The sequence below is a fragment of the Cygnus olor genome, chromosome 13 (genome assembly GCF_009769625.2).
Source record: "Cygnus olor isolate bCygOlo1 chromosome 13, bCygOlo1.pri.v2, whole genome shotgun sequence".
Taxonomy (NCBI): domain Eukaryota; kingdom Metazoa; phylum Chordata; class Aves; order Anseriformes; family Anatidae; genus Cygnus; species Cygnus olor.
Window position 1 is genome coordinate 1,282,951 of NC_049181.1, and position 13,958 is coordinate 1,296,908.

Below are 13,958 nucleotides of genomic sequence, written 5' to 3' on the forward strand. Positions count from 1 at the left end.
GCTCGCAGCTGAATTAAGCCTTGCTTCAGCTGGCGAGCTGCAGGAAGGGCTGACCTTTCCGAGCCCAGAGCCACCGGGCTGCAGCCAGCCCTGGTCACTTGCAGCGAGCGAGACGGGACCGCGGGGACCTGCAAGAGGCAGCAGGAGCCGGGCAGGAGGCGAGCGGGCAGCACAGGGGGAGCCCCGGGGGAATGGGGCACAGGGCGGCTGTTGGCAGCCCCGCCTCTACCCCAAAAGCAGCAAAGATGGGGACCCCCTGCTACACGGTGCTGGGAGCAGATGACCAGAAGGGACATTTTGTTTAGAAGCTGCTGCAGCCCCTTTTCCACCATCCCATGCTCAAGCCAAGCGTTAGAGCTGAGCAACGTGTACGCTACGGATCCAAGGGCGGGCTGAAATCTGACCTGCAGGAGCCCATTTGGCTGCTTTCTCAGGACCAGGCACGCTCAAATTGTGCTGCGGTGAAAAGAAAGCCATCTCCAACACCAGACGGGGCTCACGAGGGAGCACCCAGGCTGGCAGCCTCGTGCTGCCCCACAGCCAAGCACCTCCTGCCCCTCAGCCCCGAGCCAGAGGCTGCCTGTAGGATCCTCACCACCCCCTCCAACGGCAAAGATCTCAGGCTAAAAATACCGTGTTTACTGACCCCAGTGCACCAGCCCCCACGTCTCGGCGCTGGCCTCCCACGCGGCCGGCTGACCCCTGCACTGGGCCACTTGCTGGCGAGCCCGCGGCGTGTGACAACAAGCAAGTAGGGGACAGCAGAGCCACACCGTGCCCTTTCCCTGCTGCTCACACACACCGAGCAGAAACAGCGTGACACGGGGCAAAGCTGGCAGGGAGCTGGCAGGCATCGCCCAGCCCCAGCACCAACCCCACGGCCACGAGGGAGGATGGAGATGTCCCGGCCGGCACCCACGGACGCACCCCGTGTGCACCATCTGCACACACGAACCATGGGCTCAGAGAAAATTCAGCCTCCTTCCTCCTACAAAGCCGAGTTGTACAGAGAAACAACAGCACCCGGCCCGCGTGCTGACAGCCATTTCACACTGCAACAAGTTCTGGGAGCATCTCTCCAGGCTGCTTCCCACGGCGGTCAGCGAGGACGGCCGAGCTGGTAGCATTTGCCACTATCGCTCCCAATCCCTGACTTTATACCGGGAGCGTCCCAGCTCCAGGGCAGCCCTACGAGAACGGCCCCACAGCACCTCCGGCCCCGCAGCACCAAGCTCCAGCTGCGAAACCGCTCCAGACACAAACCCACTCGGCCGTGGGCAGGTCTCACCCCTGCTGGAGGGACCACTCCTGCTCCCAGCTCTGCTCAGTGGCCAGATAAGGGCCGGGACCCCTCGGCCTGCAGCGCATTCCTCCCCTTCTCCCATCCAGCGGGAAATATTTTCCGTGCGTGTCAGCCCTGAGCAGGAGCCAAGTCCCAAAGCAGCGCCTGGCAACACTGTCCAGGCCCCCGCAGCCCCCAGCCTGCGGCGCGGGGTCCGGCCGGCGGCGAGGAAGAGTGTGGCGACTCACATGTGATGAAGTAATCCTGCTGCCGCTTGAACTCCAGGCCCATGTAGTTGGGGCTGAACTCCTGGAACTTGATCGTGAAGCGGATCTCCTGCTCGGGCCGGTTGCACGTCACCAGCACGTTGGGGTCCATGACGGTGCTGCAGGCATCAGCCTGGTCCTTCTTCACCAGGTACAGCTTGTAGTACTCGTAAGGCTTGGACGGCTCCGCCTTGGGGCAGATAATGTCCAGTTTGTCCCCGATCTCCGGGTAGATGACCAGTCCCTTCCCAGTCATGAACCTGCAAGGAGAGGAGAGGGCGAGACGTTAGCGACGCTCGTGCCCAGGCGTTCCACCCCGCGCGCAGCCCCGCTCCCCCACAATTTATTTCAGCCATAAACTCAGCTGTTCTCCCTCCACAAAACGCCTTTTTATTTGTCACCAAGTTCTCCTCTTCCTTCACCATCACTGCACAAAGAACCAGCACATCAGCCACCAGAACCAGAGGCTCGCCCGGTCCAGCCCTGCTCCAGTATGGCACCACCACGCACCAGTGAGCAGCGTGGCCGGAGAGGGAGCCGAGCCGCCCCCCCGCTGCCCTTCCTAGCGCAGCCGGCTGCAGACACCGCGGCTCTGCCCATGCGGCCGTGCCCCAGGGCCAGGCAGCGAGCTTCCTGCGGGACAGCAGGTAATTAGGGACAGCAGGTAATTAGGCACGGGAGCAGTCGTCAGGACGGGGCGCGGGGAGGGATCCCTTCCACGCCCCGGTTACGGAGGAATTCCTGTCCTTACATGGCAGGGAAGGAAGCATCTCGCAGGACAACTTCTACCCACCCGGCGGTTGCCACAGCTCAACGGCGTGCCCAGGAGCGTGGGAGGACCGGGTGGAGAGGAGCAAGGAGGGAGGAAAGCTATTTGGGGCTGGAAGGCAGGGCATTGTGAAGGGAAGGGAGGGAAGGTAATGTGCTGATAATTAACATTCAGATTTCATTATTGCAGAGCAATACTCTGACTTTTTTTTTTTTCACCGTGAAGTAGAGGATTAGGGCAACTAGGAGGGAAGCAGCAGAGCATCCACTTTGATGTAGGCAACATAATGCGTTCCTGATGGAAGATAACGTGGGAATGGATGTTCCTGCAAAGCTATCTCTGCTGCAACTCCCTCGCACAATTTAGGCACGGTGAAAAGCAGAGCACGTGCTCCGACGGGCTGCACGTCCACGGCTTCCCCTGCCTTCCTCCTGGCGCTGCCAGCCCCTGCCTATCCCCCTCCTGTGGCAGCGGGGCCGGAGCCTTGGGGCTGCCTCCTCCCAGCGTCAGCAGCGCAGGCTGAGACTGCAGGCACCAGGGAACAGGATCAAGCATACAGGACCAACCTGCTCCGTGGCTCCTGTGCAAGTCAGAGCAAGAAGCCAAGGAGCTGAAACCAGAGCCCCAGCAGCCCAGGCTCCAAGCCTCTCGCCGTGCGAGCTCCGGCACATTTCCACGCCGGCCGGGCTCGGAGAAGGCAGGCGGAGCCCGAGCCCACACACACCCCGGTGCCCTTGGCGAGGGCTCCCAGGCCAGGTTTCAGCTGTAGGGCAGCCAGGAGAGGCACCCGCCACCGGCACCTCTCCACGGGCAGAGGCCCAGCAGGTAGCATCGCCTTCCGTCCACGCTGCCCCCAGCCCCAGGGGGCTGCATTACGGGGTGCTGCCTGCCCCATCCCTCCTGCCCATCAGGGGAGCTCCGGCTCAGACCGAGGAGCTGAGGTTCTCCACCAGCAGCAGGAGAGCTGCCATGGCACCAGACATGGGGACGACCGGGACCATCCCAACCCCGGCACCACGGCGGCTCCACCGGCCATGTAAGCTTGCAGGAAGCAATTACAACTCCTGGAACCAGGCTCTCCTGCAGCAGCCCCAAAACAGAGCAGGGACCTCAAGCCCTGCGAGGCCCCGCTGCCGCCGGGAAGGTCGAGCGCAGGCAGCGCCGCTCCAGCCCCGGCTGCCGGCAGGTGAGCTACCAAGTAGGTCAGCTGGCCCCCGGCCAGCAGCGCGCTTCCAAAGCGTTACACGCGATAAAGGCTTCCCCCACCCACTGCCTGCGCCCTGATGCAATCCCCGGAGACGTTTAGTCAAAGATGCAAAGAAGCCCCGGCCCCACCCGCCCCTTGCTCACCATCCCCACCCTCTGCGAGGCCACAGACATGCAACACAAGTAAACACTTGCATGCTCACTCACAGGTTCCCACCCTAAGAGGCAGCTGGATCCCACATTCATTTCTCCGCAGTTGGGCTGAGTCAGACGTTTTCTGGCAAAGGGCTCCCAAGTGACTCAAATTCCCTCCTTCAGCCTCTGCCAGCTCCCTCCTGCCCCAAAGATGCCAAACAGGAAGCCACAAACGAGTCAAGCAGATGTCTCGCAACTCCCGAGTGAGAGCAGAGAGCTCCTATCCGCCTCCCATCTCCGCACCAGGAGGGCCGATCACACCCCCTGGGCCAGCGGGGGCATCTGCAGCGCCCGCCAGCCCGGCAGCCCGCGTGCCTTCCACCCGCGCTCACGGCGGGTCACGCTGGTTTTCAAGCACGGCGGGGCTGGAGCGACGCGGGGAGGGGAGAGCCGCTAAAGGCATCAAGACAACGCGGCTGAGAACATCCAGACGCGACGTCCCGTTGGCATTCCCTCATCTCCCAGAACTCAGCAACGAGGCCAGGGCGCGCTTTATTTGTTTTAAGGACAAAGCGATAAACCAATTTTTCTACATCGGCGCTCAGCTTCAACTTCAGCAGCGCGGAGCTTCTGCCTGGGGATTAGCCTAGGAAGGCTTTCCAGACTTCCTACGTGAGAATCAAGCACGAACGAGCTGCCGGCCGCAGTGGCCACGGAGCCCGGGGGCTCTCGCACGCCCCGGGGCCGCAGCAATCCCCGCAGCAATCCCCGCAGCTCCCCCTGGGGAGAGGCCAGGCGGGTATCTGCTTTGCATGGGTATCTGCTTTGCATCACGGCCCACCGCGGCTCAGACAATGCGCACCCTCCAACTGCTGCTTCCTGCCAGCAGCATTCCTGCGCGCGTACACATTTTGCCCTTTGTCCTTCAATTTCCCTGGTTTTTTCTCCTCCATTTCCCCCTTAGTGCACTCCCTCTCTTCGCTAAAACTAGGGCTGTTTCCAAGCTAAAAGGCTGTTCAGCATTAGCGATGATAAGAAACCCCTGAAACTGCCTTCCCAACACCTCCCTTGTCGTGCTTTGAACTCTTAACTCTACGTCAAGATTTTTTCCCCCTATTTTTTTTTTTTTTGTCACAAGCCACGGCTGGTGACAGTCATTCTAGGGAAGACTGAAAATGGCTCCCATTAGGTAAGAGGCCAGTTCTCCAGGAAAGTCTCCTGTGCAATAGCGAGGGTGAAAAGCAACGTTCATCACCAGAACCGCAGAGGGAAAGGCATCCAAACAGGCTGGGGAGTCGCCTCCGCACGTTATTACAGCAAGTTTTGCATTTGAGAAATTTTACTTCATAAGGGCCAAACCAGGCTTAGCCTCTTGGCACACGGGGACTTGTCTTTACAAGGACACATCTCCAAACTCAGGTTAACTGGGAGGAATGAGCAGATTACTTTTAAATTAAAAGGGAAACTCGCTGAGCCCTGAGAGCACACGCTGTAATTTTGGGGAGGATCTGCTGTATTCCTCATACAGACAGAGCTTGATTTCCCTGCTCTAAGGTGTGGGGGGAAATCAAATTCAATTCGACCTTAACGACGAAACTGTGACTGACATCTGCATAATAAAGCACTCTGGGATGCTCTTCGAGACATGCAGTGTATTAGACAACTTAAATTAGGATACGGCAGACTGGCGAAGCACTGAGAAGGAGGATGGCTGTTGCTCACAGCAATAACCTACTTACGTCCCAACCTCAGATGGCTCCAGCCAGCGCGAGCCAGCTCCGGGGACACGCGCGGACCCTGCGGCCACCCGCACCAGCACTGCAGGAGCAGGGATGGAGCGGGCAGCACGCAGCTGGCCAAAGCAGGCGGCCTGGCACGGCACGGCACGGCACGGCACGGCACGGCACGGCACAGCACGGCACGGCACGGCACGGCTCCCGCAAGCAGAGCAAGGCTGGCAGGAGATGGACACGCAGCCGCTGCCCCACCAGCGAGCGCGTGGTGTCCCTCTGGGGGCTAATCCTGCACCGTGCGCGCTGGCACCGGTGTTCCCCTGCCAAGCCATGGAAACCGTGAATGGGCAAGCCCAGCAGGCCTTCGCTTGCTCCTGCTCCTACAAATGTGACAGCGAGCACATCCACGTGTCTTCAGCGGGCACCCCTGGCCAGACGCACGCAGCACCTTCCCCGACACCCCCAGCCTCCCAAAGCCCCCAGCCCTCTTGGCTCTTCCACGCGAACTGCGGCACGATGGCTTGGGGTGAGTGGTGCTGAGCTGCCCGGCCACCCTGTGCCCCCCTCTCCTCTCCCAGCGCCCCGCGGGGATGCTCTCGTGCCGGGGACAAGGGGAGCGCACACAGCGCCTGTCCTGCAGCAAGGTCTGCCCGTGCCACCACGGACGCCAGGTACGCAGCAGAGGAAGCAAAAGCTTTGCAAGGCAGGAGAAGCCCGGGCTGCCGCACATGCCAAGACGTGTCTTCCCCAAGGACCTCCCAAGTCTAAAGGCTGTAGCCGTCCAAGTCGCTACAAAACCAGAGGCAGGCACTTGAAGCCGATGCGAATCGGGAAGCGTGCTCTGCTCAGCTGGGCCTCCTTTTTATCTGGAAATCTCAAGTGCTTCATGAGATCGAGCCTCGCAGCCACAGGAGACGGTTGAAGGACTTTGTCACCCCCAAGTGCACCACTGCTGTGACCGGGCAGCAGGCCACGCAGCCGACTCGAGCTCAGCTCCGTCTGTACCTGCCAGCAGGCACCTCTCCGGGCAGCATGCTGCCTGCCCACCGCAAGGCTCCTCTTCCCCGCTGCCCCCCTGTGCCCCCCCAAGGAGGAGGAGGACATTTCTGCTTTGATTCACTCGCCGTTTGTACCATCGCCGGTTAAGAGCTCAGAGAAAACATCTCAGCACCTTTTCTTTTGGTGTCAAAGGTGGGAAGGATTAACTGCAGCCATTCCAGCTCGAAAAATAAAAATAATGTACCAGTGCTGCAAGCATGTGCTGGAACAGAGCTGTTACCAGCAGGCTCATGATGTGAAGGCCCCCGGGGTGATTTGGGGGGCACCGGGAGCTGCCACCCGCAGACCCGCCAGGGCTCCCCGTGCCGCCGAGGAGCATCCCGGTGAGGCGGCCCCGCGCACCGGCCGGCCCCGCGGCCCCGCAAATTCCTGGCCCTGCAGGTTCCTTGGGAGCTATCAGGTGGCAGCGTCCAATTTCCTCATTGTTTCGGGAGGTGTTTTCTGATGGGAAAGGTGAAAAGGGTATTTGTGAGCCTTGTAAACCGATTCCTCCGAGTTGGGTAAACAAGGGGAGCTCTGTTGGCAGCCAGCCTCTGCGAGCCGGAGATGCCTGAGCAGAGAAACCCAACCAAGGGGCAGCCCCCCCGGCCCCAGCCAGGGGCTCAGGGGTCACTGGGAGAGCCCCCAGCCCCCCCGCAGCTGGAACCCAAGGGGCAAGCCCATGGGCAAGTCCCTCCAAGGGGCAAGTCCACTGGAAGCCCATGGCTTCCAGCCCAGGCTCTCCCAGGGCTACCCCCTCTCTGTGCAGGGGCTTGGGCTCCAAAAAGCTTCGGTGGGACCTCATGGAGTGACACGGGTGTGACAAGTGGGACCCGATGGAGTGACACGGGTGATGTGCTCCCCGCCTTGGAGTGTCTGGTGTCAGGTGTAGCCACGCTTGTATCGCAGAGGAGATTTAACAGGAGAGGAAGAGGACTAGGGTGATAAGGGATAATCCCTCAAAATATGCCGCTGGGCTACCTGGGGGGATTTCAGTGGCCTTTGTTTCACTACCCAAGCGAGAGTTTACACAACACTGTGCAGCCCCAGCAGCTTCCCCAAGCGAAGGAAGGGGCCTGCTACCTCCTCCCCCTTGGGTCCACACCAAGGCATCCCAGCCCCCAGCCCTGCCTGCCTGTGCCAGAACGGCACAGACCCAGCATGATGACAGGCAGGAGGGGGCATCCCAGCCGCACTCCCACCAAGGGAGGACACCTCCACCAGCAGCTGAGATGCTCAAACCTCAGCCTCAAGGAGAAGCAGCCCCACAGGAGGCTGGTGGGGCTCCTGACACGGCACCTGCAAGACCACAAGTCACACCAGCCACATCAGCCAGCCCAGGAACAAGGGGACGAGGAGGAAAAGTATGTACGCTTGACCCGAGCAGGCTCAGGAGTCACTGTGGGCACAGCACCTTGCTCCTCCTCTCCATGTGCACATGCAGTGATGGCTCTCCTTCTTCCCGTGGGCATGCACGGGCTAGCAGACCAGGTCACGTTTGAAAGTGGACTGGCTAACATGGTCAAAACAACACCTGCAAACCCCAATGCTCTGCAGATAGGGCATCTGGCACCTCTAGGAACACGTCAGTGGTCAGGCAGTTCTTCCTTAGGGAGAACATGACTGGTAAATTGCTTGAACATGTGTTGCGTGTTTTTTTAAAAGAATGGGTTAACACACTTTCAAGCAACCCATCTCCCAGCCCAGGCGCTCCTTGAATCCTGGGAACTACAAAACCTCTGGGCAGGCATCACGTTTCCCTGTGTCTGAAGAACAAAACACACCTTTCACTTTATCTCCGGCTTCGCAGAAAACAGAACAACACCGAACAACAACCCCCTCACTGGATAAGATACTCTAAAGCATTAATTCTGACATACATAGAAGATGACATATGCTAAATGCCGTTTTCTTCAAAGAAATCCAAAAATAAGCATCTTACAAGAAGGACATCTACTTTTAGCAGCCGAGGCTGCAGGAAGGCTTAGGAGGCCTGGCAGAGCCCTGGCAGAGTGATGCACAGCGAGCAGAGGACAGCAAACACCGATTTACAGAGGGCATTTACTGGTACACAAGAGCTACGGATTCGTCCAGGCTTTCAGGACTTGAAGACCACGTTAGAAGAGCTCACCATCCTAAAAGCACACAGGCATGATTTGGAGTTTTCTTCCTTTCATGAGCTCCCCAAGAATGAAATTAACAGCTGGAAGAAGCGCCCAGCTGAGCGGTGTTGGGCATTTGCTGCCATTTTGTGTGCCTCAGCTCCTGCAGGTCCCCACAGCTCGCGGGAGCTGGGAAACAAGATCAAACACGGGAAACAGCCAACAGCTCTGTAAGCTGAAATGACCCAGTAAAAACGCTGGAAAATCCATGAAAAACTTCTGAAAAGCATTAATGCAGCATACGGAATCTGCGAGAGCTGTGCAGGTGTCCAACCACAGGCAGAAGCCATATTTTCTGCAAGCCAGATGAACCAAGGGGTTGGGAGCAAGCTCTGGGACCGCCAGGGCACCTTCACACCACCCCTGCCATGGCAAAACAGCATCCTCAGAGCAGACACAGCCCGGCCCAGCGCCCACATCCATCCCAGAGCGGCAGCACTGTGCTGGAGCACCAAAAAAATCAGGTTCCTCCCTGCCGTTACCAGAGGCCAGTTCATGCACTGAAGCAGGAGGGTTCGTACAACTTTCTTTTCCAACGTCTAGTGTTATTACAGTCCAATTCCTTCCTTTTGACTCTTGTTAAATTCTTGGGAACAAAGATATGCTGTGGAAGGAAGTTAATTACAACTTGAATGAAGTGGTACCCGGCTCTCCTCTACCTCCCATCTGTGTCTGTCGCCTTCCCATTTGTGCAGTCAAGTTGTTCGTCGCTGCAAGAAAGGGTAAATAGGAGCACACCATTCCCCATCCCCGCGCTTTCAGATCCCACTTCTTTCATGTGCTCTTCTATTATTAGTCTCCTTTAAGAAGAGCCTTCGATCTTTTTATTCCTGCTAATCTCGGTATAATTATTTCCACTGCCCTTCTGCAGACCTCTTCTATTTTGGCTGCATCCGCTCTGCGAGGGGAGCAGAACGCAGCGATCTGGGTGAGTCCTGAACCAGCCCGGCAGCGTGCTCGTGCCTTTGGCCTCGGCTGCTCGAAGGGAGGTGCTGTGCACCCCAGCACCTCTGCCTGGCTTGGCTTTGTCCACCACTTGTGCCACCTGCATGGTCCACTTGCCATCCCACACGGCCTCTGCAAGTCCTGCATCGCCCACTCGTGAAGGCACGGCATGGCACAGCACGGCGAGCTCCTGCCCCTGCTCCAGCCACCCCGAGTCCTAGGGGAGCCCGGGGGGCTCCTGGGGGCCATTTCACACCACCAGGACTTCAGCAAAGGAATCACCCACCGGTTCGGCCCCGTCACCACGACCAAGGAAGGCTGGCTGGTTGCTACCCCCCGCGTTAAGTGGCCAGCTAATCTCCCCAGCCGGCTCCTTCCAGCAATTTATCTGGCTCTGTAGCAATGCGCCCCAGTCCATAATTCTCAGGATCATTCCTAATACCTTTAATGATAAACACAATGCTGGCTCCCTGCCCGCCCCCCAGCAGAGCAGCTGAATTAACGAGGGATTCCACCTCGTTAGCGGCGCAGCAGCTCGAGGGCAGGCGCTGGGGGTGACCACGTCCTGGTGCCCCCCCAGCGTCCCACTGCCCCCCGGCTGGAGGCCCCTCGCCCGTTTTCAGCATCAGCTGGGGCAGCATGAGCAGAATCCACACTTTTTTGACTTAAACACGGAGCTGGGGTGCCAGCAGCCCCTGGGAAGGGCAGCCCTCGTCCCACAGCCCTGCCTCCTCCTCTCGAAACCACCACAAGGAGCCCGCTCCCCACTCGACCCGTCCCCCTCCCAGACACACTTTAAGGCCCTTTTTTTCCCCATTTCAGGTTTAATGAGGCCCATTCAACCCTCCCAAAGACAAAAGGCCCTTCTCGTTTCTAAATGGATTTACACGACAGCATCAGTGAGGCAGAAACGGGTCGCCATGGCAACCCCCCCCCCCCCCGCAGGCGGCTGCCATTTTGTAACTCCGCTGCTCCCCCAACCCCCCCCCTGCTGTAACTAGGGGCACGCCTGGGGAAGGTGGACGGGAAAGAAAATCGGCCCTGGAGGAGACACAGGAGGGACGCCCTAGGGAGCGGAGATGCGAGGCCCCTCGGGACCCCCTGAACGTGGGGTCCCTGCTCTGTGCCCCCCCCCCCCAAAGCAGGAGCTGCTTGTCCCAGGCTCCCCCGGCCCTGAGGAGGGACATGTCCCCCAGCACCACCAACTCATCGCCCTGCGACACCTCACAGCCATGGCTTGGCCGCTGAAGGGCCAGTGTCCCCCCTCCCAGGAGCAGCATTTCCTCCGATGAACTTAAATCCGCTTGAGTAAATGTTTCTCCAGCATATGTAATCCCCTGCAAGTTTTGCGCCGATGACTGATTGGGGTTTATTACCAAACCGGAGCTAAAATGTAAGCAGCGGGCGAGTAAACACCAGCTGCAAGGGGAAAAACACGAGGAGGAGACCCAAGGCTCCCCAGGCAGAGGCTGTGACGGGAAGGCCAAGGGGGGGAACGCTCCCCTCTGCCGCCCATGACCGCTGCATCGGGGGGATGGAGGAGCCCGGCAGTGCCAGCCCCTTCCCATGAGGCACAGAGGCCTCGCCGAGGCACGGAGGCCTCGCTCTGGGCCGGCCTCCACGGCCACATCCTTGCCCAGCAGCACCAGGGAGCGTGATTGCAAGTGTCAAGTACAAGGTGATCAAACAAGCTGCCCGTCCACCTCAATTTAAGCGCGACGGGCGTTCTTCACACCTCGGCAAGTGAATGTGACAGCAGCCTTCTAATAAACACCACCAGCAGCTTTGGTCGCAAGGTGCGCGGTGGCCGCCGAAACGCTGAACAGCAAACGTGAGCGGGGTCGGGGGCTGCTCTGCCCTCACGGCCGGCTGTGCCCGACTAGGAAAAGGACAAAGAGCAGAGAGACCCTCCTTTACCACGAACACACAATGTGGAGGGTTTGCTGCAAGAGGAGGCCAGAAGGAGGGCTCATGTCCCCCCTGCCAACCTGCAGCTCGGAGGAGGCTTTGGTTTCCCCTCTCCAGGCACAAACACCTTCTCTAGGAGAAAATAAATCCATCACAGCAGCAGGCAGGCTGTGGAACCGGAGCTGACCCCAAATCTTCACCCGCTGCCATCGCCCGGCATTTCCATCAAAGGAGGTGCTCTTCATCCAGGACAGCCATCCGCCAGGCGACAGCACAGTCCCTCCAACGCGGAGGCACATTCCTCCTTGATTATCGCTGCACCAGAAGACATGGCAGAGGAAGTCTGGTTCAGGAGCAACTAGCAGAGGTCACCAGGCAAAAAGGACAATTCCCACAGCCTCGGGCTCGCTCTGTTCCCCCAAGCAGGCTTTCCTACCCACGCTCAGATCTCCTTCCACTCTTACAGTCCGCAAGCACTCGAGGCTCCAGATCGCACCACACTTGCCACCAGCAGCACCAGGCGAGTAGAAGAGGGCTCCAGGGGTCTTGGTATGAGGATGCTGCAGAAAGCGGGACGGCCGTCCAGGCTGCAGGGTGGTGGTGCCCACAGACACCCAGGCAGGCTGCGTGGCCCCGTCCCTCAGAGCTGGGGGATCTCTGGGTTTTTATTGTCTCGGGGTAACTTTGGGTTTTCCTCGTCTGGATGCAGTCGCTCTTTGATGCAAACTGGGTGCTCTTCTGATGCCCCCACCAGATCTCCAGCAAGGCCGTGAAGCAGGATGGATGCGGCTGAGGCAGCGCTGACCACGTGCACATTTCATCGAGGAGTCACAGAGCCGCTGTTACGCCTTGCAGCCGCCTCCCAGCTCCAGCCTGCACAAAGGCATTGCTCTGAAGCAGCTTATTTATAGCTACACCGCTACACCATGCCGCCTGCATGCAATGGCTGTGAGCGACGTCCGCGGCCACGGGCGAGCAGGGCAAGCCATGCCTGGGCCACCCGCTGTGGGGGAGATGCGGCCTCCCACTGCCCAAGGAGGAGGAGGAGGAAGAGGAGGAAGGCACACGGCCCTCACCAGAGCCAGGCGCTGATGTGAGCAGCCTGCCGAGGCTCCTTGCTCCCAGCTCCGCACAGCACCCCGTGCACTCAGATGCTGCACCCAAGCCATCTCGACAAATGCTATTTACCCAACCCCGCGAGGAAAATTAAAAACAAGACCGTAATTGAGGCAGTTTGGAGGAGATTTAATTGGGGCCAGGCCACTCGCGCGGGCTGCTGCTGCCACCTGCAGCGCTCTCCGCAAGCGGTGGCAGCGGCTCCGGGGGGACCGCGGGCCCCAGACCCTGCTCCAGGGGGGTCGCAGGTGCTGGCAGGGCAGGACAAGGGGACAGCACGCTGCCTGGGCGCCCAGCCCTGCCCCGCACGCAGAGGCACTCCTGCAAACTCGTTATTCCTCCAGGACAATAAGCGGCTGAACCCAGGAGCTGGCCAAAGTAAAATAAAATAAATAAATAAATGCGGGCGGCTACATTTCCCTCCCTCGAGTGGCGCCGTCCCGCACCTCCCCTCAGAGAAATGAAGACAAGCCGAGCTATCTAATTAATGCTGTCAGGCCGCGGGGAGGGGGCCGGCGGCGGCGGCCCACAAAGGCGGCGTGGGGAGCGGTCTCCCTGCCTCCGCGGCCGGCATCTCCCGCACCGCCGCCATCAATGGGGCCCCACGCTGCGCATGAGGTAAGATGCGATTCAAAGCGGGGTTTGTAAGGGGTTTTGTTTTTTAAAATGGGGGAGGGGAAGGGAACAGGGCTTGACAAGAGCTGACAGACAACTGAACAAAACCATAAGGGCCATGAATGGCAACACGGCTCTTTAATTGGCGTAGGAATGGAGAGAAAAGTGAGACAATGAGGCGCAGGCTCTGGCCGCGGGGCCCCAGCCCGGCGAGGCACGGAGGAGCAAGCACTCCCCTTCTGCTGCTCCCTGCAGCCCTACACCCTCGTTTGAGCTCCACCAGTCCTACTGAGGTCAACATCTGCATGCAACAGCCCCAGGGACCAGCTCAGGCACCCTCCCAAAAACAGAGGGCGAGGGGAGAGGCGAGCAGGAAGGGCAGGGCGTGCAGAGGCTCTCCTGACGTCGCCCCAGAGCGCAGCGAGACCACCTGGTCGGCGAGGGGGCTTCCTGCCCCCCAAAGAGCCCGGGCTCTTCTTGCAGGACCCCGGCCAGGAAAAACGTCCCGCAGCCAAGCCCCGCTCACCACCAGGAATTTCTAAAGCTAGAATTCCTCCGAAGCGGCACAGACCCAAAACCCGAGGCCTGGATGCTGCAGACATGAAGTGATCTGCCGGAAGCAGCTCAGGTTCCCCGCTCGGCTCCATTTGTTTTTCTGTTTTGCTTTGGTTTGGGGGAGACCCAGGAACGCCTGTGCCCGTGCTCTGGCTGCAGCCCCGCTCCCGCTCCGTTCATCTGGAGGCCAGGGGTAGAGGGAGAGACAGGTTAAAAGGGAACAAGGTC

At 59.6% G+C, this 13,958-nt stretch overlaps 1 protein-coding gene across 1 annotated transcript in view; it reads right to left on the reverse strand.

Annotated features, from left to right (window-relative positions):
- The window catches only part of EFNB1 (ephrin B1), a 59,531-nt gene that overhangs the window by 23,021 nt on the left and 22,552 nt on the right, over positions 1-13,958 (reverse strand). The window contains exon 2 of the mRNA XM_040572099.1: positions 1,531-1,808. Coding sequence (XP_040428033.1) covers positions 1,531-1,808 — 278 coding nt within the window. The remainder of the gene's footprint in view (positions 1-1,530; positions 1,809-13,958) is intronic.